The 27,283-nt window shown below is 35.1% G+C and overlaps 1 protein-coding gene across 1 annotated transcript in view; it reads left to right on the top strand.

Annotated features, from left to right (window-relative positions):
* Nucleotides 1-2,245: 2,245 nt before the first annotated feature.
* Nucleotides 2,246-27,283, top strand: part of LOC131027616 (uncharacterized) — a 99,876-nt gene continuing 74,838 nt past the window's right edge. The window contains exons 1-2 of the mRNA XM_057957690.2: nt 2,246-2,437; nt 4,795-4,893. Coding sequence (XP_057813673.1) covers nt 2,246-2,437; nt 4,795-4,893 — 291 coding nt within the window. The remainder of the gene's footprint in view (nt 2,438-4,794; nt 4,894-27,283) is intronic.

Here is a 27,283-nt window from a genome sequence, read left to right on the forward strand (position 1 = left end):
TGAACTCATGAGAGAGAAAGATTTCTTGGAAAATGAGTTGGCTACTGCAAATCAACATAAAGATAAATTCAAGAAAATTTCAGAGGAACTTGATGATATGTTGAAAAATCAAAAACCTAATGGAGATACTAATGGACTTGGCTTTGAAGTTGGTGAAAGCTCCGATACTACAAACAATCATGATCACAGTAAACCGATAAGACAACCTAATGCCTACAAATTTAATGGGAAATGCTTTAACTATAACAAGTATGGCCATAAAGCAAATCAGTGTAGATCTAGAAACTATCAGAACACTAATGCACCCACCAGTCAATGTTCAAAATGCAACAAAATTGGACATAATTCAGAAAATTGTAGAATGAATGTAAGATGTTATGTTTTTGGAAGATTTGGACACTTATCTAATCAATGCAGAACACATACTAGCATAGGATATGGAAAAGCTATTTAGAAAAATAATGTGACTTGTTATGCTTGTAATAAGATTGGACATATTGCAAAATTTTGTAGAAGCAAGGCATCACCGACAAATAACAAAGGACCTAGTTTGAAAGGTAAAGAGAAGGTTGATGAGGTAAATCAAGAATTTTGAAAACAATGGATTACAAAGATAGATTAGAATGTTGATGAGGTTATTCCTTCACTAGTAGAATAGAGTATCACTCCATCGACAAGAGATTCTTCATCTAACTAAAAATAAATCTCTCGGGGGTATGACAACTAATTGAAAATAATGCTAGTTTACCCTCAATTGATGGTAAGAAGATGAATTGCTTCTTTACCGGTAGACGAGTTAAGTTTTCACTTAACTGATAGACATTTATTATGGTAGTTGAAGGAAATGACATTAGAACGCAAGTGTTTTTCACTCTTTTTCACTCACCGAGAATTCAAATTTCCTAAGAGCACAAAAAACCCAAGTGAAGGCATCCACAATGAGAAGTGAAGCAAAATATTTCAAGCATTCAAACCTAAAGGCAGATGAAAACATAATTGAGACATATGCTAAAGCCCTACTTGAAGCCCCTAGAGAATCTGAAGAGGAAATATTGGGAAATGCTGAAACCATTGAGAGAAAGGTACAGACCCTTAAATGAAGGAAGAAAAGAGAACAATCTATCAAAAAAGAAACAAAACAAGCCAAAGAGATCAAGGAAAACATATTGAATATCACTGGTATTAAGGAAAGTGACCTAGAAGGGATACAACCTGAAGCTCATCTTTCACTGGTTGGAACTTCATCTAATAGTGAAATCCCAGCTGAGTTTAAGAGAGTAGAAAGGAAAAGAAAACCTTCATTGGCACCCTCTCCTGCACCAAAGAGAACAAGAAGGAAACAATAGGCAGTAAGGCCCCCAACAAAGAAAATGACACCAAGGAAGAAGAAGGAAAAATAGGTTATTCCTCCTTTAGACAATCTTTCGAATGAAATAATAGATGAAGGAAACTTGTCTAATGTCAGTAAAATGTATGATACTTTTACTAATGAAGAAAAAGAAAGTATAGAAAACAATATCATTCTACACTTAGACATTTGCAAGAAATTTTTGATAGAAGTTGTAGATGATTTACTGAGTGACTTGTATAGGAGACTTGATGCAAAGAGGCTAGCTATTATGGAATTGGATAAGAAAATAAAAGTTAAAAAGCTACTTGTTGTACACCCAGTTAAATCAGTAGAAGAAATTGATGAGTTAATAAGTGAGGCAAATAGGACAGTATTTTCTAGTGGTCACCGACATGTAGGTTTAATGGCTGGAAGAGTGAATGAAATCTTTGAAGAGACAGTTGATAAATGGGATATCTTCTTTGTGGAGAAATAAAGCAAGAAGAGCTCAAATGACCCAAAAATTTTAGAGTTTACCAAAAGGAAAAGGATAAAGGTAAAGGCAAGGTAGGCGGACCTCCAAGCATAAAAGTGATAGACAACTTGCCACCACCTTCTTCTGATACTCCACCAATCAAGACTGTTGATACACCACCGACTAATGATAATGTTGAGTTGGAATCAACACATGAGGACACCAATCCTAATTCAAAAGTTTTATATACTATGAACATTGATACACAAGAGGTAAATATTATGGTTGATAAGGAAAACACTGGTGAAAAGAAAGATGTGGCTATTGAGCCACCGACTGAGAATATTGTAGTGGAAACACATGCAGAGCATACAGTTGAAAATATTGAAATTGGGGTTGAGACACAAACTAAACAATCAGTTGATCCCTTGGCTTCTGGAATGGTGTCTCATACCACTAGTGCACACATTGAAAAACCCACAGAGTTAGAGATGCCAGCAGTGGACAGTTTAGAGGTACATACTGAGAAACTGATAGTGAATACTGAGACAACATCAGAGAAACTGGCAGTAGAAAGCACAGAGAAACAAACTGAGGTACACATTGAGAAACGGGAAGAGAAAAAGGTTGAGGTACAGGTTCAAACTGAGACAATGCCACTGACAACTACTAAGAAACCCAAGCCTTTACTAGTTGAGATTTAGACACAAACTGACCTATTAGAGGTCAACACAAGAAAAGAGGTCACTCACACCAGCAAAATGTAGATTGTTAAGGTAGTTAGACAATCATCTGGTTCTTCCATGACATAATTAAAACCAACTAATGTGACAGAGGTACTATTGGAATCCATCAAGAAAATAACAGATTGTAATGCACTTGCATACAAGGCTATTGATGATACAATTCATTTATTAAAATTGATTGCACCCAAGTGAAATGTGGACAATAAAGATTCTTTGAGACAATTAGACACATTGTCTAAGTATATCACTAGAAACCTATTAATAGTTGATCAGATTAATGAGGAAACATTTAGTGAGAAAATGAACAGAGAAAAGGAAAAATTATTTGATGAGACAATAAAGAAGTGCATGGGACACATTGATACCCTTTTACCAGCACTTAACAAAACAATAATGGAATTTAAAGAGTTGTACAGAGACACATGCAAGATTGATACTTTGACAATGGATATAGACAAGAAAATTAGTAAAGCATAGAAAGAAATAAATGATATTGCTGATAATCTCATCGGTTCATCAGAACCAATATCGGTTATAGAATAGAAGATAGCAGGTTATGAGGAGAAAACTGAAAAATTTGAAAAAGAGAAGGAAAGAATAAAATTCAAGGCAAAAGAGCTTAAATGTAGACTTGGTCTGAAACTTGACAACCTCATCTCTTTGAGGAAAGAGAAATCAGAGGCACTTGTTCCAGGACTAAAGACACCAGAAGAGCAAATGCACATCCTCAGCGGTACAATTTAAAGGACTAAGGCAACATTGAAGGATAGTAACATGTTCACTGAGAGCCTCAATTTTCTATTGGCAAATCTATTTCAAATTGTAACCAACTTGTTACAGGGTTCTAGTTGAGAACTACACTTAGTTGACATTTTTGACAACCTTTGTCATTGATGCCAAAGGGGGAGTAGTAGAGATGAGAAAAATGATGGACAAAAGAGATCATCTGCTCAGGGGGAGCACATGTTTTGGTGAGATTTTTGGACTTCAATTTTGGATATAATTTTTTGAATTTTTCTCATGGGTGTTGCCATCAATGCCAAAGGGGGAGATTGTTGACATTACACACTCCAATGATAAATTGAAGGTGATTGAAGGTATTGTCATTAATGAAAACCTTGCAATCCTATGGCACCGGCAAGCATCGACACCGATAGACTCTACACTAGTAGATAGTTCACCGACAACAACAAAGATGATTACCGACACCCCTGTCGACAGGATTTTAATTATTGTATATTGTATTTATTTGTAATATCTTTTTGCAAGCCGACAAGGTGTATTGTAATAAGACTCATATATAAGTATGAGATCTTGTAGATCATTTAAGATGCGGACATGGGAAGATTATTGTAGAAGTAACATGCGAATATTAAGGCAGATTTCGGAGTAAGGTTTATGGTTATTGTATGATCTTAAACCGGTACTGAACCTAGCACAGAAGATGATGAACTAAAGTAGTACATTATATTGGATTTGCATAATCAATTTTGTAAGTCATTAAGACTTCCTTTTGTAATTAAGCAGTGAGCTTTAGGCAGTTGGCCTTCCTGCATGTGCAGGCCCCTATTGTAAGTAATATCCATTCATTGGCCAGTGAGTGAATATTGTGGGTCACAAATCCCATCGAGGTTTTTCCCACACTAGGTTTCCTCGTTAAAAATCTTGTGTTATGGTGTGCTTTCTATATTGTGCTTATTGTTCATATTTACTGCATTAATTCTTGTTTACAGGTGCAATGTTTTGGAATGCAATTTATTTAATAAGGTCAGAAAATTTGTTAACCGACAAGATACTGATTCACCCCCCCTCTCAATATCTTTGGGAATCCTAACATTTGTATGTGTGATAAAATAAATAAGTGCAGGGGAAGAGATGCTAATCAATTACAATTTGAATCCCATAAATACAAACAAAGTTACTATCATAGGGGTGGTACGTACTATATACCATTTAAACCAATCTTCAATTAATGACTCCAATATACCATTTTATTATTAAGTTTTTTTACTAAGTCTATTGGTTTCATTTTGCTAATGTTTTTTTTCATATTTAATCATTGTCACAAGGTGACATTCATCCGACACATAGCACAAACAGGGATGTAGCTCCCAACCCTTCTGCCCAACAAGTAAACCTCATTGTAATTGTACAAATTTGATAGAAGCAAACTGTTATTATTATGTTCTTTTCTTTAGGGTTTTCGAGTATTTTTTCTAATGTTACTAATATTCTTGTCACAGGTAGATGTTTCGGGAAAGGCACTTGAATTACTTGATCATAATACATCGGTGGACTCACTATTATGCGATGATGACATCGCATATTCCATAGACCCTATCGTAAGGATGAGAAAGATCCAAAAAAAAGTCAATGGAGAAATTATTGCTCTAGCATAGAAAGTCCCCAAATTTGATGCAATAAGAGAGAGGTTGCTACAATTGATGCAAAGAGTACAAAAATTTCAAGTAAGGAGTAATGAAATCTTTAATTAGAACATAAGTTCAAAATGCTTTATATTTTATACTCTTTTATGTCAAGAAGTAAAATATGTATGTGTTGTTTTTACATGAAATATTGCATCCTCATCAAGTTGGTGGCCATGATTAGAGTAATCTAGGTGATGATCATGTTCTATACATTAAAACTACTTTGATGCTCTGATATATCCTTTATGTGTTCACAGGCTCCTTGTTGTTATCAAACATGTGACTTCCCTACACATTTTATAATTGTTGGAGAGCATCCATACTATAACTCATCAACTAGGGGCAACCTTCCACTCAAGGTCATTTGAATCACACACCATTTGACTCTATTTTTTATGCCTCCATACATGGCACAATACATTCATACATCCTTCAAGGTTTCACAACACCTGGGTTGCCAAGTCACAATTCATTGACTCAAACATACCAATTAGGACAATCATTATCTAAGACTCCATACCCTCACTTTGGAAATCTCAATCATTCCCAATGGAAATCAAAATTACTCCTAGGGTTTACTCATACCCCCACATATTGACACATTACTTGGTTTGCACATTAGAGACAATATTCTCACTATTTTCCGAAGTTGACAGTCTATGTAAAGTTTAGGATAGTCACAAAGTAATTAGGCAATCACTTGTCATAAACACCCAATATTGACTCAAGATACTCAACCCTCCTTCCAAAAATACAGAAAACACTGAGGTTTCCATCCACATGATCTTCCAATACTATTTTTCATTTAAACCTCACATGTCAAAAACTTTTTATCACTATTTTCAAGTTTGTTGTCATGAGGCAATATAAGAGGACAATCATGTCACATCTTTGGTTCAAGGTATTTTAAGGCTTCAAAACTCCCTTGAAATCTCTTAGATGACTCCCCACATTCCTTATTCAACCCCCAACAATATAATAACACTCATTCATATGTAATTTTGTACCAAACCCTCACAAATCTTCCTTTTCACTATCCTTGGACTGAGACACCCAAAATAGTCCCAAAAGTCTTCAAATCACATGCCAAACTTGGAGTGAAAACCCTTCACACTTGATGAAATGAAAGTAAAAAATATAATACATATTTATTCCCATTTGTGGGCTTATTTGACAAAGAAAATAAAAGATATTACATTTTAAGTGCTTGTTTCTAGCCCTAGGTAGGGTTTGGATAGTTTTCACCAAAATGGCTATAACTTTTCAAATACAGATCCAAAATTAATGAAACCAAAAGGAAATGAAAGTATATTCATGCCACTTACATATCCAACTAGTTTACAAAGCCAATAAATTCATTTTATGGTGGAAAACATGTGGATAACAGACTGCAATATTCAGAAAACTGAGAAAGAGTGCAGGGAATTCAAAAGTTTTTATTATTTAAAGGCTCTAAAATTGTCTGTTCTTTTAAAAAATGGTCCTAGTTCCTCATTATGCTCTTGGTTCTCTTACACCACTATTTTATTTCTTGTATATTTAATTTTTTGTATATTTAATGTATTATTCTTCAGGTGATGTCCATGTTCCTATGGAAATGTCACCTCATCAGAGGCCATCATCCCCACCTATATTCCCAACTGCAATGCCAACAACATGCAACATGCAGACATCCACTAGTGTATTTCATACTATCCCTGGAATTGGTATATCCATCTTTTTCTCTCTCTTTTGTTATGTGTTTATTTCCCTTGAAGTGTTCTTTCTTGGGGGCATTTCATAGTGGATTCATTTTCTATAGCAAGACATGTACATGAGGATGCAGAGGCCACTAGTGGTGATACCATAGCAACATTTCCTAGATCTTCCCATATTTCTAGTACGGGAACATTTTCAGTCACATTTGTGGTGACCGAAGATTTGCTTCCCATAAAGATAGAGAAGGTTCCAAGTACTTTAAAATTATTATGCTATGTAGAGTAATTGTAATTTACTTATTGATCACTCATTTTGGAATAATCATCCCATGATTTGTTTGTAGGAAATGATATTTTTTTATAAAATTCTTAATGAAATTACATTGGAGATCATCGGTCTCACCATACGTAAGTCATGGAATGAGTAAGAAAAAAAGTTAAAAGATGAGCTCATAGGTTTTTTGGAAATGACACATTCAAGAAAAGCAAGGTCCTTGACCAAGCTGGAAAACATATAAAGTATGTGAGGGACCAGTATAAGACACATTTAGAGAAGAAAAAAAAGTACAAGCATCCCCCCATGATTCCAGAGAGGGAGTGGAAGGACCTAACTTTGGATGTAAAGAAGAGAGTTGAAAGGAAAAATGAAATACACCACCAGGAAGAAGAAGGTATGTGATACTATTAAGATTGTAATTATGTACTAATTACTCTTTATATTTATATAATATAACATATTTCAAACTTTTCATAGACTGCTCGACACATCAAAGGCAACTAAGGCAAGAATAGAAAAGCACAGGCAACACAAACTCTACTCTGGTGGTAAAATGAAAGTTGCCACACAAATTGTAACTATCAATAAATGAAATATCGCATCGAAATAATATAATTGCAAACATTTTTTTCAATCATTAAATAATACAAGCAAAATTCATGTTATTAATTAAAAAATGCAGGGCTCTAAATTCAATAGAGTGCCCATAGAAGATAACATTAAAATTGCCTTCCGAGAGGGATATAGAGCTATGGCTAAATGTCTAAAAGGATTGAGTGGGAAAACAGAAGAATCTAGTGCATTCGTCAATCATGTAAATAAGCTAAATGAAAATTATTTAAAATTGAATACTTGAGCAATAATCTGTTTGATGTTATTTTCCAACATAATGTGACTATATTTGTTTTAAATATTCAAGAAATCATAACAAGCACATGACATTGGAATGCAACCTGCATAGGGTGGAACATAACCTGCACATGATGAAGGTCATGGTGTGCATCCCAATATTGGAGGTATTCACATGCTAAACAATTTTTTTAATGTAATGATTATTACAATTAAACATCTTTAATTTAAATTGTAGAAATTAATGTAATCTTTTTGTTTTTATTTTAGAGCATGTAGACCATGGTGAGAAAGTTGAGAGTGATCTAGGTAGACAACATCAGGAACGTGATGGGGCCCCAGCAGGTAAAGAGGACCACTGTTATTCCTTTAAACAAATTTAATTGCAATTGGTGTATTGATTAATGTAACCTTTCATGTTTGAACTATAGAGGATTTAGAGGGTGTTCAGGATGTTGAGGACGAGGCTAGACAAAATGATCAAGAAGATGATGTGGCCCCATTAGGTAAAGAGAACCCCTATAATTTTCTTTTAATTAATGGAATACTTGTAACAATAATAATAAAACTCATGAATTTAACCCATTTCTCTGTTATTACAATGGACCCCCCTTTGCATACGCATCCTTATCGTGAGTACTGGACTAGACATACATTAACTAGATCATGAGTAAAGGGCAGAAGAACTAAAGAGGGGACAAATGATAAGGACAATGATGGTCCATTTCATCTTTGTGTCCAAGCTTAAAAAAGAAAGAAAAAAAATGATTGTAATCTTATTGTATGTTAACAACTGGATTTTATGTGTTAAAGAATTTAATTATATGTTAATGAATGGTATGTGTTAATAAATGTTGATGAATGTTACTTGTTAATGAATGTTAATGAATGATATATGTTAATGAATTAAGATGAATGTTACATGTTAATGAATGTTAATGAATGTTATGTGTTAATGAGTGTTACGTGATAATGAATGAATGTTATATTTCATTAATGGATGAAAGAATGTTAGATGTTAAAGGGGAATTTAGAGTGATATTAGGGGGGGGAGGGCCAAATGAGCTTCCACCTTCGCATGGTTGTCCTTGTTAAGTAGAAAATATTAAACTTTTCTTGAAACAAAGAAAAGATCAATAAGGTAACACACTTTTCAATATTTCATTATGCTCCTCTGTTAATCTTATTGATGCTAAGCATCTTGTTTGCAAGTTACATATTCAATGTTGCAAGTTGTGAACACGCTTCTATGAGACAGTTCCCCATTACAAGTGAATGCATGCCTCATTGGTTTTGTGAGTTTATTTTGTTCTAGAATAGACATACTTTCTCTGTTCATTACTTAACATTTGTTCATTTTGTTTTAGAATAGACACAATGCCTCATTTTGTTCATTCATTGTTCATTTTGAGTTTATTTTGGGTCAAATTTGAAGAAAGAGCATGCATAAAAGGAGTTGGAACTACTAGAAACTAACTATTAAACTAAGTTATTGATTCTTCACTAAAACTCCTGGATCCTGATTTTGCTTGGGTCCTAGTCCGAGCCTGATTCCCCTTGGATTCCTCCAAGGTCCTTCTTAGGTGGTTGGGTCCTTAGTGATTATTCATTATCTGTTGTGCCTAATTTTGGGGCAAATTAATAAAGTAGTGTTGGCTACAAAGTGTACAATTTAAATTGCTATCTCATATACGCTGCAACCTTTTGTAAGGGGTGTAATGTAACCCAAAATACTATTCAAATTACAATTGTCATAAATACATAGCCTACCATCATTGGTGTAATCTGATCTTTATTTCTATTTTTGTTGATTTCTTCATACTGTCATAAGGATGTGAAAGTGCTATTATTGATTTCTTATTGGTCAACTAGTTATCATATTGATCAGTAATCAGCTCTGAGATCTTCCAATAGTTATAGTGACATTATTTATCACTAGATTTTGTCGTCCTACTATCTTGATGACTAGATCTAGTATTGTCAATATTTTTTTGAGGGTTTGAAGACCTAATTGAGCATCATTAATCAAATCAGTTTCTGCATCTATGCAATTTACTGTATGAGTGTTTACTTTGATTTCATTTCAGTCTATCATAAACTAAATAAATTCAAGATTACATTTACTCTCAGCTACTTTTATACCATTGGAATATATTTTATGTCATATATATGTGTGTGTGTACAAATGTACCCATACCCATACCCAAGGATTTTTTTTTGCTGATTTAGTGAATCCGTACCCAATTCTATATCCATATGCATACCCAAATTAGTAAATTAGTTGTTAAATTATCTAAAATCCATCTTTTCTCATGTATGACCTATGAGAGGCTTCTAACTAATGAAATTCTCCTTAAAACTCCACCTTTTCAGGCCTCAAACTGATGAATGATACTAATAACTTGCATTCTAACTTGAAGTTCACTTAATTGAAACTCCCACCCTTTAGTCATTTCCATGTGCATGTTTATGATAGTCCAATCTACTAAAAAATACTATAATGACTGCACTTTCATTTCTCATAGAAGGTGATCATATCTCTATGTTGCATTGTCTAATCTCAAACTTACTGTCATGTGCCTCTGTATTTAGAACCTAATTTATATCACAATCCTTATTCTTCACTCCTCATTACTGGTCTGCAACACTATATCACCATTGTCTGGAGCGTCTGTGCATGCCTTATGACTATTACATCTTTGAATGCCTTTGAGTTCTTTTTTTATTTGATAGACTTTATCTTCGTATCTCTCTATGATTGTACTTTGTCTTTGATTTGCTTTGCGACAAGCCTTTTATGGACTACAGTTGGCATTGATGGAATCATATCTCCTTGTATTTCCCTTAAGTTTGGAACCTTGAAATCAAGTGTACACCTTATGATGGCACTATCTACTTTGTGTTCTACAATATTCTCATGTCTCCAACTCAGATGATTATCTTTTATGACTAGATATATCTTTGTAAGTGCTTTCTTTTTTAATCATTATCTCCTTGAGCTGTGTATGCCTAAGACTGAAATATTGTTCTTGATAGTCTTGTTGCTCACCATTTTGTAGAGTTTTCCTTAGGCACATGCACTATCACATGTGACCCTTTAAACAAGGTCTAGGATTATACCTTACCCTACATTGTTATTCATGACTACATACTAAGCTCTAGGTCTCTATATTTATAATATCCTCCTTTGATAATATTTTTAAACAACAATATGACTATTTGTATGACTATTTATGAATGCTTTATGTACTATTTGCAAGACATTTTTGGCATTTACTATTATGATTCCTTATAATAAGTCTTTTCATGCATTCTTGTAGCTATTTCATCTTTATCTTCTTGATACTAAAGTACCTACTCCACTTAATCCTTTGTAAGATCAATGATATTAATGTTGCTAATATTAATCCTTTGTAATCAGCAAAAGTTAACCTGCTGGTAACACTGACAAGTAGAAGCATGTGATCAGGATAACATTCAACGTTTGAGTCCATCGATAAAACACACACTGGCGGCAATGGATAAATCTTATCTTACCGATAGCCGATGAGGCTATTAGTAAGACTTATCTTGATGGACACTGGCAAAAATTAAAATGCATTGGCAAAGGTTATGGTGATAAGGGTCATTGGTGTAAACAAAAGCAGTCCAGTTTTTTTTTTTAAAATGTTGGGGAAGGTCAAAATTTTGATGAACACCACAAGAGAACTGACGATGTTTCCATACCTGCAACAATAAAAATGTTGCAGGATGCAGCCTCGTCCATCGTTGTAATTGTCAAAATTCTGACATCTCCTTGAAGATCATCCATCGACAGAACACATAGTAGTAGCAATGGAGAAATCATGTCTTGTTGATAGTCGATGAGGCTACTGGTAAGACTTATCTTGATAGACATTGGAAAAAGTAAAATGCATCGGCAAAGGCTATGGCATTTATGGGTCATTAAAAAAGGTTACGCCAATAAAGGATGAAATGAGGTTAGAATTTGGACATCTTGTTAAATAAACATGTCACCTAGCAGCAATGGAGAAATCTTGTGTTATTGATAGTCGATGAGGCTATTGGTAAGATTTATCCTGATGGACACTGGAAAAAGTAAAATGCATCAGCAAAGATTATGATGATAAATAAACGGTCATTGACAAAGGTTACGACGATAAAGGATGCAACAAGGTCAGAATTATGACGTCTCCTTGTCAAAAAAACATGTCGTGGGTGCATAGAAGTTTCCAACGTGGTGTCGTCTAAATTTTGACATGAATCTCATCATCAGAATCAAAAATGAAAAAAATAGCGATGAACAAATACGTCTGAATGCCGACATTTAGTTGTCTAAGCTCTGATGAATGGTCATTAGAAAATCGCTCCAAATGTACTAGTGTTTTTTTATCAGAGTTGTGTTCAATATGTTTGGGATCAGTGTGAGTCAAGTGAGTTAGTTTATTCATGGGTTCAAAAATATCTAACTCCTCTATCTCAAACAACATCCACGTCAAATGATGACATGGAAAGTTTAGTTAATTATGACTATCTTTCAAATCTTTTACAGCCAGGACATCTTGTTGCAATGGTTGCACCACAAGGGAATGAAGAGAGATCAGACTATTGGTTGGCATGGTGTGTGTAGAGAAATAAGAAGTTAATAGAGCCAGTGATAGATAATGATGGGTTCATGTATCCTACAGGTTCAGTTGTTGTTGCAGGAACTTGGTTGCAAACATACATGATTAGAAAGAATAACATACTTGCATTTGAAGATTATGAGAGACACAAAACCATTCTCATGTATTCACACCTTATTATAGCTATAAATGTCAATTTATTGAAGCATCAAGCTAGACCGAAAACAAAAGAACCATGGACAATGACTAGTGTTGATCATGAAACAATCCTAGATACTCTCAAGCAAAGAGATGACCCTTAAGGCACACTTGAGTAGTAGGTCTTTATTATCTCTTAATTTTTTATCATGCATTTCATCTCAAATAATGATCATAAAACCTTTATGTTCAAGTTTTTTACGTTTATATTAAGGATTCTTAAAAATGCAGGTCTTTTTGCTGAACAATACTATTGCATCAAGTGAGTGGGTACACTCGATATAATTATTACAATCTGACCTCTTGATTTATCCGGCCTCTTCATTTATTATCATGCATTTCATTTCAAATAATGATCATAAAACCTTTATGTTCAATTTTTTTATGTGTAGATTAACAATTCTAAAAAATGCAAGTCTTTTTGATGATATACAATACTAATGCATCAACATAGTGCGTACACTCAATATAATTTGAAGGGACGTATCTTCATAGTATATAATCCCACCTATCCATTTATTATCATGCATTTCATTTCAAATAATGACCATAAAACATTTATGTTTATTCTTTTTATATGTACTAGATTAACAATTCTTAAAAATGCAGGCCTTTTTGATAATATACAATACTATTACATCACAATTTTTGCATCAACATAGTGGGTACACTCGATACAATTTGAAAGGACGTATCTTCTTGGTAAATAATCCAACCTCTCCATTTATTATCATGTTAATAATGTGTAGATTCACAATTCTTAAAAATGTAGGTCTTTTTAATGTTGTTCACGTTGCTTATATTTGTCTTCATTTATTTGCAAGCATTGCTCTACATAAGCTTGGCTCTTAGGACATGAGGATATCAGATGCACATGTAGTGGGATATTGTATTTGTATATAATTACATTTATGTAACTTTATTATGATGATATATGATATATTTGTACATGAGTACAAATATATACAATGTATTTGTACATGAGCACATTGGCGTAGTTGTATTGATGATATATAATGTATATGTACATGAGTAAATTGGTTTAGTTGTATTTATGATACACAATGTGTAGCATCAAAAACTTTGCATTTGGGTCTTTGCATTAGCGGATGAATCCCTAAGCCTTATCAGATACCTGAAACATGCTCATGACATAAAAAACTTGCATTTTTCATCATTCTGCACTTCCTTTTTGTTGCTGCCTGTCCTAAATTAGGGTAGGATAGGGGCATGGTGCCCCTTTCCTCTCAGGACAAGGGTGTGGCACCCTTGTTGTGGCCCTATGTTGGGCTCCCTTTGATCCCCCTTGCATTGGGCTTGTCAATTATTGAGTAGGAAATTTTTTTCCCATGTCATCCTAAGACAGGAAATTACCTAAACACCCCTAATCGGAAAGTATATAAGGAACACTTCCCCTCCTATTTTCATGAATGAAAATAAGCGAAAATAAGCGAAACAAAGCAAAGATAAGAGAAAATAAGTGGATCATAAGGCAAAATTACAAGGCAATATTATCATTAAGCATCAAGAATTTAAGCATTCATTAAAGATTTGAGCATTTCAAGTCTCCTTTCAAGGCTAGGTGTTGCATTCAAGACAAGGATTCAACCATTGAAGAGGAGATTTCTATAAACATTCAAGAAAATTCATCTACAAAGGTATCAACATTTCATTTACATCCCCTTCTTGAGGTGGATTTTACTTTAGACATTTCCTTTCATTTACTTGCATCATTTTACAACCACTTGGTTAATTCCAAAATGGGGTTTGACCTGAAGGAAAACCCCCAATCCCAACAATATTTCCCTCTCTTTTTTATGTGTAGGTTGGAGGTGTGTGGCTGTAATTGCAGGTTTAGGCTTCATTTTCAGAGACAGAAAAACCCTTTTCAACACGCATATTTTTTGGAGGACCGTGCATAACTTACGATAGTCCCTGCAACTTTTGCTCAGATTTGCAGGGAAGATTCTTCTTGACATTATACTACTAAATCCTGATGCAGAGCTTCATTTCGCATCTCTATCTCAAGATATAATCATTTCTTTGTCATTTTTGCAGTAAGTCTCAATTTTCTTAATTCAACTAGTCTATTACAAAAGGGGGTCAATTTAATTTCCTAATACTTTCCAAATTTACTACAATTCACTTAGTATTCAACCTCTTACCATTAGGGATTATATCTAGTGAATTCAACCCCTCTTTTGACTATAATGTGTGAAAAATTGAAGGGGAATACTTTGTGAAATTTACATTCCTCTTTTGAGGGGAGTAAAGCTTTCCACTTGACCTCCCCTCATCATTTTTCACCCTATTACATTTTTGTGAACTCGACATCTTACATGCTTTACATTGAAAATTATTGCATACTTTTCATTTATAAATTTAATTTTCTTGCAATTTACACAAAATTAAGTAGTTGATTGTGAAAACCATAATTTTCAAACATCAACTTGAACTTATGCAAAAATTGGATTTACATTTAATTTTTAGATTTGTGACTATTTTTAGACTTGTCTTCTTGCCTAAAATTCAAATATTCAATTTCCCTTCTTTTCCTAAAATTTAAAATTTTAAAATTCAGTGGTTATGTCCTAAAACCCTAATTTTCAAATTTAATTAGATTTTGTACAAATTTCAATCAATTTCAACCAATTTCAGTTTTCTAAATGTTATTTAAGGTGACCCTTTCCACTAGGTTTTACCTTTTTCAAAATTGCAATTCAATTTCTTATCTTTTTCAAAAGCCTAATAGGGTCCTATTTTGACATTCGAATGTTAATTTCACCTATCTAGAGATCGTAAAATCAATCAATTTCTTGGGGTTAGCTCTAAAATAATAGTAGCTTTCATCCCTGAAAAATTTCTAAAAAAGTTGGGAGGACCATGCATAACTTATGCATGGTCCTTTTCCTGAAATTTTGAGAGACTATTATGACTGTATTTAATTGCTAAAATCTAGAAAATTGGCTAATTTTGTTGAATTTTGATCCCTCTAAAATTGAAAACACTTCCCAATTTCAACATTGCAACTTTCAAGGAAACATTTAAAATTTAGTGGTTAATTATAATCTGCCCTAATTTTAAGATCTTAATTTTGTCAATTTCAAATTTGAAATTAAGTGGTATCCCATTGGCCCTAATTTTATATTTCAATATCTTCTTATTAATTATAACTTTTTCTTGGAGATTGTGTCATTTCTTCTTTCCACAAAGTTAAAATTGTATAATCATCTTTTTCTTGAATTTTACATTAATCAATTTTGCAAACTTTGTTCCCAAAATTCAAAATTCAAATTCAAAATTTCCCTCTAAAGCATGAGTTTTACAACTATTAATCCTACCTATACTATCTCGGTTAGAAGAAGCATTATAATTAAGGCTTCCCAAGGTTTAATTCTTGAAGAGATGGAGCCTAATTTGGGTGACTTCTACAATGAGGATATTTCTAATTCTTCCTATCCTAATAATATCTCAACCTGCCCAATTGATGATTCCCATGATGAAGAAGAAGATTTGACTAGAGTTTCCATAGCTCAACTTTCAAAATTGGATAATAAATTTGACAATTTCTAACAATGGATGTCCCAAGAATACCCTAATACTGAAGCTCTTCCATTAATTGACTGTCTAAAATACATGATTCAAAGTGATAAGAATGAAATTGATATATTGTGTGGTATTGCTCACATTGTTGGTTCTAATGTTATGCCTATGAATATTTGTGCTGAGAACAGGTTATTCACAACCTCCTACACAAATCAATCATTCTATTCCTTTGACCACTTCTATGGCTAGTATTGCTACTTTCACTTCAAACATCATGGCTATTTTAACTAAAAATGTCATACCTACAACCATTAGTCATGGGGGAAATCCATCTTCTTAATTAAATCCTCCATCTTTATCTATGCCTTCAATGAGTATTCCTATTGCCTCTCAACCAATCAATGTGACACAAGGGGGCAATTCAATCAAACATTTTACTCCTCCTTTTAGTGTCCCATTTCTTACTCAATTCTCACCTATGCCTAATTACCATAGTGTCCCACCACCTTATTCTCAATCAATGCATTCTTTCAATATCATCACACCACCTTCTCAATCAAACATGACTAACATAAATTCTTCAACTGAACCAACCATTAATAACCTTGATCAAGTTGTGTCTTCATTGCAACAACAAATTGCTTCAATGAGTCAATCCAAGTTTAGTGTGCCCACATTTGATGTTGCGAGCCAACTTTCTCTTGATATTGTTAGAGTTGTCCCTCCTAAACATGTTGAAGTCCCTCAATTGGAACTCTATAAGAGAAAAGGTGATCCTTTAACACATGTTAATACATTCCAAACTTTGTGTATTGACTTTGCTCATGATCAAAGATTGCTTGCCAAATTGTTTACTACAACATTAAGAGATAAGGCTTTACAATGGTATTTCTCTTTTCCTTCTTATTCTATTACTTGATTTCAACAATTAGCAAATGATTTTATTCAGCAATTTCAAAATAGCATAGGCCCTAAAATCACTTTGACTGATTTAACGCATTGTAAACAAGGTTTATAGAAAAAGAGACTAATTTCATTGGCAGATACAAGCATTTCTATTCTCAAATCTCTTTTCCAGTGCCTAATAATGATATTCAAATAATTTTCATTTATAATTTGCAAAAAGACATTAGGGAAAAACTTCTCTTTTCCGAGTTTACTTCCTTTCTGTAGTTGTGTGCAACACTTCACAATTATGAACTGACTATGAGTCATATGGAGCAATCTACTCCTATGGATCTGAGTGATAAAGGTGAGAGTGCTCAACAACCATTTGCGAAGTTCAAACCAAACAAAGGCTTCACTAAATTCAATGACACCATCAACAACAACAATGTGAATGCTACAATAGGTGTGCCTGCTATTTCTAAATTTTTCAAAAGAGTGAAAGAATGTACTCATTTGAATGAATCTTTGTATAGCATCATGTCTTAGTTGTTACAAAGAAATGTTATCAAACTTCCTCCAATAAAACTAGTTGATCCTTCTAAATCAACTTCACCTAAATTTGATAATAATTCTTTTTGTCAATTTCATTGTCAACATGGTCATGATACTAAAAAATGTTTTGCATTAAAATGTAAGATTCAAAACTTGATTGATAATAATACTATATCTATGGTAGGTGTGAATGATAAGGGAAAGAAATCAGTAGCTCCTCCTAATCAAAATATTAAGATTTTCACTGATCCTTTACCCTTTCATACCTCTAACATGATTGAGACTAAAAATACCTCTTTCTCCCCCACTGATGTCACTTTCATAGCTCAAACTGTGGTTAAACTTGTAGAAAAACAATAAATACCTAAGGACCCATGTATCACATTTGATCCTAGTGAGATCATTAGGGCACCTGATGGCCCTTTATACTTAGTTGCGAAGATCCAAGATAAGCCTTGTCGTGGCATGCTTATTGATCCCTCTTGCATGGTTAATGTCATCACTGAAGAATATATGTATACTTTACATTTGCATCAAATAATCTATGATGATACTAATGTGGTTGTTAAGTTATTTGATGGATTTTCTTGTCCTAATATTGGTTATATCACACTTCCTATTGAGGTTTATACTAGATCTATAGATGTCAACTTTGTTATCATTCCTTCATCTTAATAATTCCATGTGAAGTTAGGCTACCCTTGGATATCTTCGATGAAGACTATTGCTTCTCCAATCCATAAGTGTTTAAAATTTCCCCATAATGGAGAAATCATAACTGTTAACCATGGCTTATTTTGACCAACTGAAAGAAACCTATGCGTTCCTATTGATTACTTTTGGCCTCAACAATTTGAATCTCTTTCACCAAGAAGTGATGCTCTCTTTCAATCTTATAAAACATGGAAAAAATATATGATTTTATGCTTAAGACAACCTAGATATCCAACACTTGATATTCCCATCATTCTTGAAGATGAAGTTCTTTCCCTAACAGATAGAACTAATCTTCCTCATCAAGAAGATTCCCAACCTATTCCTATGGATGAAACCATGCCTTCTCCAAAGAAGAGAAATAATATTCCTCCTAAGGATAGACCTATACATCCTCCTCATGATGGACCTGGTCTCCTTCCTAAACCACACATTCCTCCTTCATATGGTACAGTTCCACCTCCTTCCTCTTATAGAGAGAAGAGACCTACCTCTCCTCTTGCCCAACCTAAAAGACCTCAACCTAAACATCCAACTACTAAAGATGAGAACAATCCTACTTCAAAAAATATACCTCAGTCTTCTCATCCTTTCGCTAAGACTAGACAAAATTGTTGTATGAGAGAACGTCGATGAAAGCGCCATGCTAGAGCTCATGAATTTATTTCTCAAACTATTCAATCTTTGAAAACACCAACAGTTGACCTGATTCCATTTTCTCCTAAACAAGATGTTGAACCTAAGTCTCCAAATCATGTTACAAAAAACATGTGATGGTTTTACTTCTATTCATGTTAGAGCTCCTCTTTTTATAAATCTTGATGAAAAAATGGATGAAAATGTTATTCATGATGGTAATACAACTCCTAATGCTTTTGATAGTGAATATGAATATTTTCATGTTGACAATCATTTATCTACAAAATTTTCAAAAGCCTTAATCCTAGCTTTTAGAAACAAACAAAGTGACTTAGCACATGAGCATAGTCCTTGTTTGGATCTTGTGATAGCTCTATCTATTGTTCTCGATGTCACTCCTTTGGCAGGTTTCCTACCTTCCCAAAATAATGATCAGCAAGATCGAGAAGTGGATGTCATGCTAGAATAGCTGCATTAGTACCGTAGATCCTCTACCTCTCTCCTTTATTTCTCTTTTGTGGCTATTCTTCTATGTGTATCCCTATTCTTCTATTTTTTGTCCCTAGTGATGTCTACTTGAGGATGATGCAAAGCATTGAGATCTCTTTGGGTCTCTTTCATGTTGACTCAAAAGACACATGTGTTCCCTTTCTTCCAAGGTGGTTTCCTTTCTTTGGGGAATGAGGACTATTCTATGCATATATATACATGATATACATGAGTTGTCATACAACATCCTAACCTTAAGGAAAGTGAAGCCACATTGTGCTTCGTGTTTTATGTTCATTATCCTTAGGTTTATGCCTCAATTGAGGGATAAATGTTGGAGTTGAGAAAACACAATGCCACAAGAGCCTAAAGATCTTCTGCAAGCTAAAACAATCTGCCACAAGGAGATGTAATGAAGCAAAACAATTTGAAGAACAAAACACAGGAAAATATGCTCAAAAGAGGAGAGCTCAATATTCACCAAAATGTGTAATGACATAATGATACAAAGAAAAAAAATTGACCTTTAATAGGTCAAGAAACCCTAAAAGGGAAAACCCTAGGCTTGCACATAATAATTAATAAAAGAATTAATTATTATGCACCTAATGTTAGCTTAAGTGTAAGAGATAATAGGGAACTTAAAGAATTAAATAAATATTGTTTAATTAATCAAGTAAAGACCCAATTACTCTAACACCCCCCCTTAAGCTAGACTTAGGGATAAGCTAAAACCTAGAATAGCTACTGAAAGAAGGAAAGATGGGTCTCGACAACAAGGCCTGCTCAGTTACCCAAATACAATGAAATCTCTATGAAATGGAGAAAACCTAGTGGGAAAAAACTCCTCTCAAAAAAGAGATAAAAGAACATACTGAAAGAAGAAGAAGGAAGGAAGGCCTCAGAAAGTCCCCCCAAGGAAAACTTCCTTCACCCCAAGCATAGAGCATAACTGAAGATAGCGCGGTGATGCAAAAGGTTTTGTGAAGATGTCTGCAACCTGCTTGTTGGTTTTTTTTTATTATGTGATCTTTCAGAATAGATAGAAGATGCAGAAGGGTTTGTTTATTTTGAGATTTTTGGTGTTCTTGATTTTTGATATAAATGATAGAAAGCAAGAAAAAAAAACACCCCCCCACAATAGATAAACCCAAACCTTAGTACAAACTGATGAGAAGGAAGTAGTGCATAAGCAAAAAAACTTCAAACTGATATCTCATGTACCTGATGAAAATTCTGAGAAAAAAGATCACAAATTTCAATAGACCAAGCTGAGAGCTTTCCAACGCCTATTCACTTTTGAAAAACGGAGTTCGTTTGCACAATCTACAGCCCCAAAAGTGCAGAAAGGAGGCCTGATTTTGATTGGAAAAAAGTATAGTCAAATAGCAAAGTCAAAAAAAAAATCCAACACCACGATGTCCGGCTCAAAATGTACACCAGAATCAGAACACCATCTTGAATCAACTAGCGGATGAAATGCATGTGAATCTCAATGTGCTTGATCCGCTGATGCTCTACCGGGTTGCGGGAAATATGAATAGCACTCTGATTGTCACACCAAAGAATAGTGGGACTATCAAGAGGAAAACCAAACTTATTCATCAACTATCGAAGCCATAAGATCTCATGACTAGTGAGCATAGTAGCATGGTACTCAGCCTCTATAGATGATAATGCATGAGCTGTCTGCTTCTTGCAAGACCATGTGATAGGACCAGATATCTTTAGTAGATGAGTACACAGGCACTTGTTCTTGGGATCCCATAGATTTCCTACACTAATGGTGTTTGTCATGGTTGTGTGCTTGGAAAACATCACAAAGATCCCTTTCTGAAGGGAAGAGCCTCTCATGCTTTGGCACCCTTGGAGTTGATTCATAGTGATCTCATGTCCTTTCCCACTCCTTTTTCAGGGGCCAAGTATGTACTCACTTTTATTGATGACTTCTCCAAATGCACATGGGTATACTTTCTTAAGTACAAGTTTGATGTCTTTGATTCATTTCAAATCTTCAAGACATTTGTAGAGAAGCAGTCTGGTTGTTCTATTCGACAAATATGTACATATAATGGGGGGGGAGTATGTGAATCAGGCTTTCAGATATTTTTGCACTAAGCATGGTTTGCAACATCAATTTACTATTCCCTACACCCCTCATCAGAATGGTGTCGCTGAGTGTAAGAACAAAACTTTATGAGAGATGGCGAATTGTATGATTTAGTCTAGTCCAGGTCCATGGATTCATCTTTTTGGGCTGAGGTAGTCAATTGTGCCAACTATATTTAGAATTAGATGCCTCACAAGGTGATTTGACATATGACTCCTGACGAGGCTTGGTCTCATGACAAGCCTGATGTTTCTTTTTTTTGAGTGTTTGGCAGTGAGGCATGGGCTTTTATTCCTGACACTCAGAGCAAAGCCATGGAGTGGAAGAGTAGAATCCTCATTTTTGTTGGCTACTGTGAGGATGTTAAGTCATATAGGTTGTTTGATTCTACTTCTATAGAGCTCCTATTTTGATGGGATGTTCAGTTTGATGAGCACCTTCCCATAGTGGATACCTCGAATCCAGTGTTTACTCTTCTGCCTACTTTGACCATTCCACCCCTTCAAGATATTTTTGAGGATGATTCTGATGATGGTGCTGATGTTCCACCATCCCCACCTCCACCTACTCCACCTCTGATGCCCAAGTGGGCTCGCCTTACTATTGAGGCAGTAGGTCCTATGGCCAGTGATCCTTCAGATACTTGTCGCACCCATTCACATACTGTGGGCTCTATTCTTTTGAGTCATGCTATTTTTGATGATCCTCCAATGTTTTTAGAGGCTACTGGACACCCTAAGTGGGATTGTGCTATGGAGGAGGAGTATTCTTCTTTGATCAGGAATCATACTTGGGATCTTTGTCCTCTTCCTAGGGGTAGAAAGATGGTTAGGTGCCGCTAGTTGTATCACACTAAGTATGCTGCTAATGGTTCCATTGATAAGTACGAAGCTCATATTGTTGTGAAGGGGTTTTCATAGGTTGAGGGTATTGATTACTCTGAGACATTTTCCCCTGTCGCCAAGATGAACTCTATTCGCTTTATACTATCTCTTGCAACTTCTTGGGGATGGTTTGCTTTTTAGATGGATGTGAAGAGTGACTTCTTGCATGGGGATCTACAAGAGGAAATCTACATGGATCAACCTCAGGGATTTGTGTAGGATAGTTCTTTGGTTTGTAGACTTCAACATTCATTGTATAGTCTCAAACAGGCCCCTCGGGCTTGGTATGAGAAGATGGATTCTTTCTTTCTCTCCACTGGGTTCACCTGCAGTCATTCTAATCACATAATGTATATTCATCTTCTTGAGGGTGTGATCCTGATTCTTGTGCTCTATGTTGATGATATCCTCCTCATAGGTAGCTCATCCTCTATGATTCAACATACCTAGCGAGCCTTGATGGATCAGTTTGAGATGACAGATCTTGGTCTTTTGCACTATTTCCTTGGTCTTCAAGTGATTCAGTCTTCTGATGGGATCTACATTACCAGTAGAAGTATGCTCTTGACATGCTTCAGTGCTTTGGCATGCTTGATTGCAAGCCTGCTCCCACTCCTTTTTAGTTAGGGGTTGTTTTGATTACTGCTTGGCCCACACCTTCAGTAGATTCTACACTTTACAGGCAATTGGTTGGCAGTTTGTTGTACCTGACTCACACCCATCCTGATATTTCCTTTGTGGATGGTCTTGTCTCTTGATTCTCCCATGATCCTCATGAGAGTCATTAGCAAGATTCCAAATGTATTTTGAGGTACATTCGGGGCACTAGTACTCATGGCATTCACTACACATTAGGGGAACTTCACATTGTTGGCTACACTGACTCAAATTGGGCTTCTAATGTCACTGATTGGTGGTCTACTTCTGGCTTTGTTTTCTATCCTGGCTCTGATACCATGTTGGAGTTGAGAAAACACAACACCACAGGATCTTAAAGATCTTTTACAAGCTAAAACAATCTATCACAAGGAGATGCAATGAAGCAAAACAATCTGAAGAACAAAACACAAGAAAATATGCTCAAAAGAGGAGAGCTCAATATTCACCAAAATGTGTAATGACATAATGATACAAAGAAAATAAAATTGACCTTTAATAGGTAAAGAAACCCTAAAAGAGAAAACCATAGGCTTGCACATAATAATTAATAAAAGAATTAATTATTATGCACCTAATGTTAGCTTAAGTGTAAAAGATAATAGAGAACTTAAAGAATTAAACAAATACTATTTAATTAATCAAGTAAAGACCCAATTACTCTAACAATAAATCCTTGCAATAACATGCTCCTCTCTTTTTCTCTCTTAGGTGTATCCTACCTTAAAGTAATCTCTCCTGATAAGGCATGAATGATCACTTTAATGTGGGGGCATACACTCCAATCATATTTTGTTTCTTGATACTTAAAGTTACTTAGCAGACTTTGGCTTTGCTTTGTAATTTTTGGTATTTTTCTTTTCATGACTCATAGTGAGGGGAACCTTACCACTTGCAGTCATTTTTCTCTCCCTCTTGATCTTCCCTTTTACTTTGTCAATCAAAGTTGTAAGATCCTCAGTCCATTGGGGGCTTGGTGTATCTTGCCTCCTTGATGTGGTGAAAGTCTTTCAATCTTGTCTCCTTGTACTTTATTGATAGTATTGGCATACACTTATACTCCCGATAAAGTGAGGGCTAAATGTAGCATCATAAAATTGTGACCCTTGCAATTTTCAACCACATTTGGGTCTTTGCATTAGTGGATGAATCCTTAAGCCTGATCGAAGACCCAAAACATGCTGATGGCATAAAAAACTTGCATTTTTCATCATTCTGCACTACCTTTTTGTTGTTGCCTATCCTAAATCAGGGTAGGATAGGGGTGTGGCACCCTTGTCCTGGCCCTATTTTGAGACCTCTTTGATCCCCCTTGCATTGGGCTTGTCAATTGTTGAGCGAGAAAAGTTTTTCCTATGTTGGCCTAAGACAGGAAATTACCTAGCCACCCCTAATTGGCAAGTATATAAGGAGAAATTCCCCTCCTATTTTCATAAGAAAAAATAAGTGAAAATAAGTGGATCATAAGGCAAAATTACAAGGTGAAATTATAATTAAGAATCAAGCATTCATTCAAGCATTGAGAATTTCAAGTCTCCTTTCAAGGATAGGTGTTGCATTCAAGACAAGGATTCAACCATTGAAGAGGAGATTTATATCAACATTTAAGACATCCTATTTCACATATCCATTCAAGAATATTCATCTACAAAGGTATCAACATTTCAATTACATCCCCTTCTTGAGGTGGATTTTACTTCAAACATTTCCTTTCATTTACTTGTAGCGTTTCACAACCACTTGATTAATTCCAAAATGGGGTTTGACTTGAAGGTATACCCCCAATCCCAACAACATTTCCCTCTCATTTCTGTGTGTAGGTTGCAGGTGCATGGCTGTAATTGCAAGTTTAGGTTTCATTTTCAGAGATGGAAAAACCCTTTTTGGCATGCAAATTTTTTGAAGGACGGTGCATAACTTATGCACAATCCCTGCAAATTTTTCTTGAATTTGCAGGGAAGCTTCATCTCGACATTCTACTACTAATTCCAGGTGCACAAATTCATCTCGCATCTCTATCTCAATATATAATCGTTTCTTTGTCAATTCTGCACTTAGTCTCAATTTGCTTAATTAAACTAGTCTATTACAAAACAGGGTCAATTTACTTTCCTAAGACTTTCAAAATTTACTGCAATTCACTTAGTATTCAATCTCTTACCATTAGGGATTGGATCTAGTGAATTCAACCCCTCTTTTGAATGTAATGTGTGAAAAATTGAAGGGGAATCCTATGTGAAACTTTCATTCCTCTTTTGAGGGGAGCAAAGCTTTCCACTTGATCTCCCTCATCATTTTTCATCCTATTACATAATGTATTTATATGAGTAAATTGGTGTAGTTGTATTGATAATGATGAAAAAATATGCATAGAGTAACAAATATTATGTGTATGGCCCACTTATGTATGTTCATGGATGTCACATGTAAGCCTAATGGTAATTATGTATCTAGAATATGTGCAAATATTGATGATCATGATTATTACTACTTCACTAAATTCATTACAACTTAATATGGTCTTGGTAGTATAAATTTATCCTTTTCATCCTCATTATCATTTAATATAAGCCTGTTTGACAATTTTTCACACTTAGAGTGCTCAAGGGATGGTGTCAGTAGGGTATGGCCCTGAGGGTTTGACTGATTGGGGGGCCATTTTAGGAGCACACCTAGGGTAAGAATGCCTAACTAGACATGTTGGAACTGACGGTTCGCGCCCACAATGAGCAAAATGAGAAATTGGCTCTGTGGCACCTTTTCATTGAATGAAACTAACAATTTTTTCGTCAACAAAAAAATCACTACCCTACGAAAACCACTATGAATCTTGAAAATCTGAGACAAGCCATTGTAGGTAGCCCTCACATGACCCTGTAGGTTCAAATAGATCACTCATAGGAGTCATGGATTCTGAGATACAAACTGTCAGATTTTGATAATTTTTCACACTTAGGGTGCTCAAGGGGTGACACCGGTAGGGTATGGCCCTGAGCATTCGACTGAGTTGGGGGGGGGGGGATAGGAGCATGCCTAGGGTAAGAATGACTGAATGGATGTGTTGGAACTGATGGTTCACACCCACAACAAGGAGAATGAGAGATTGGCTTTGTGGAAGCTTTTCATTGAATGAAACAGACGATTTTTTCATCAACTGAAAAATTACTGCCCTATGAAAACCGGTCCAAGAATGATGTCGATGGGGTATGGCCTTGAGCATTTGACCAAGTGGGGGGGGGGGAGAAATAGGAGCATGCCTAGGGTAAGAATTCCTAGTTAGACATGTTGGAACCAACGATTTGCGCCCACAATGAGAAAAATTGGCTCCGTGGCAACTTTTCATTGAATGAAATTGACAATTTTTTCGTCAACTCAAAAATTGCTACCCTACAAAAACCACCCAAAATATTCAAAAATCGAGACAAAATATTATGCAAAGCCCTCATGTGACCTTGTAAGTTCAAATAGATGATTCATAGGTGCCACAAATTCTGAGATACAACTTGTCAAATTTTGACAATTTTTCGCACTTAGGGCACTCAAGGGACAGCATCTATAGGGTATGGCCTTGAGTGTTCAATCGAGTGGGGGGAAGGAAATAGGAGCACACCTAGGGTAGTGATTCCTAACTAGATGTGTCGAAACCGATGATTAATTCCCATGAGGAGAAGAACAAAAAAATGGCTTTGTGGCAACTTTTCATTATATTGAATGAAATTGATGATTTTTTTGTCAACTAAAAAATATCTACCCTACGAAAATCGCTCTAAATATTGAAAATCCAAGATAGGCTATTGTAGGAAGCCCCCCTCACATGACCTTGTAGGTTCAAATGGATCATTCATAGGTTCTATAGATTCTGAGATACAACTTGTCAAATTTTGATAATTTTTTGCACTTAGGGTGCTCAAGGGACAACGGCGGTAGGGGATGGCCTTGAGCACTCAACCGAGGGGGGGTAAAAAAATAGCATGCCTATGGTAATAATGCCTAATCAAACATGTTGTAACCAATGGTTTTCACCCACAATGAGAAGAACAAGAAATTGGCTCTATGGCTACTTTTCATTGAATGAAACTGACAATTTTTTTGTCAACTGAAAAAAATTGTTTCTCTACAAAAACAACTTTGAATCTTGAAAATATGAGACAAACTATTATAGTAAGTCCTCATGTGAC

Source organism: Cryptomeria japonica, chromosome 8 (assembly GCF_030272615.1).
Source record: "Cryptomeria japonica chromosome 8, Sugi_1.0, whole genome shotgun sequence".
Lineage (NCBI taxonomy): Eukaryota > Viridiplantae > Streptophyta > Pinopsida > Cupressales > Cupressaceae > Cryptomeria > Cryptomeria japonica.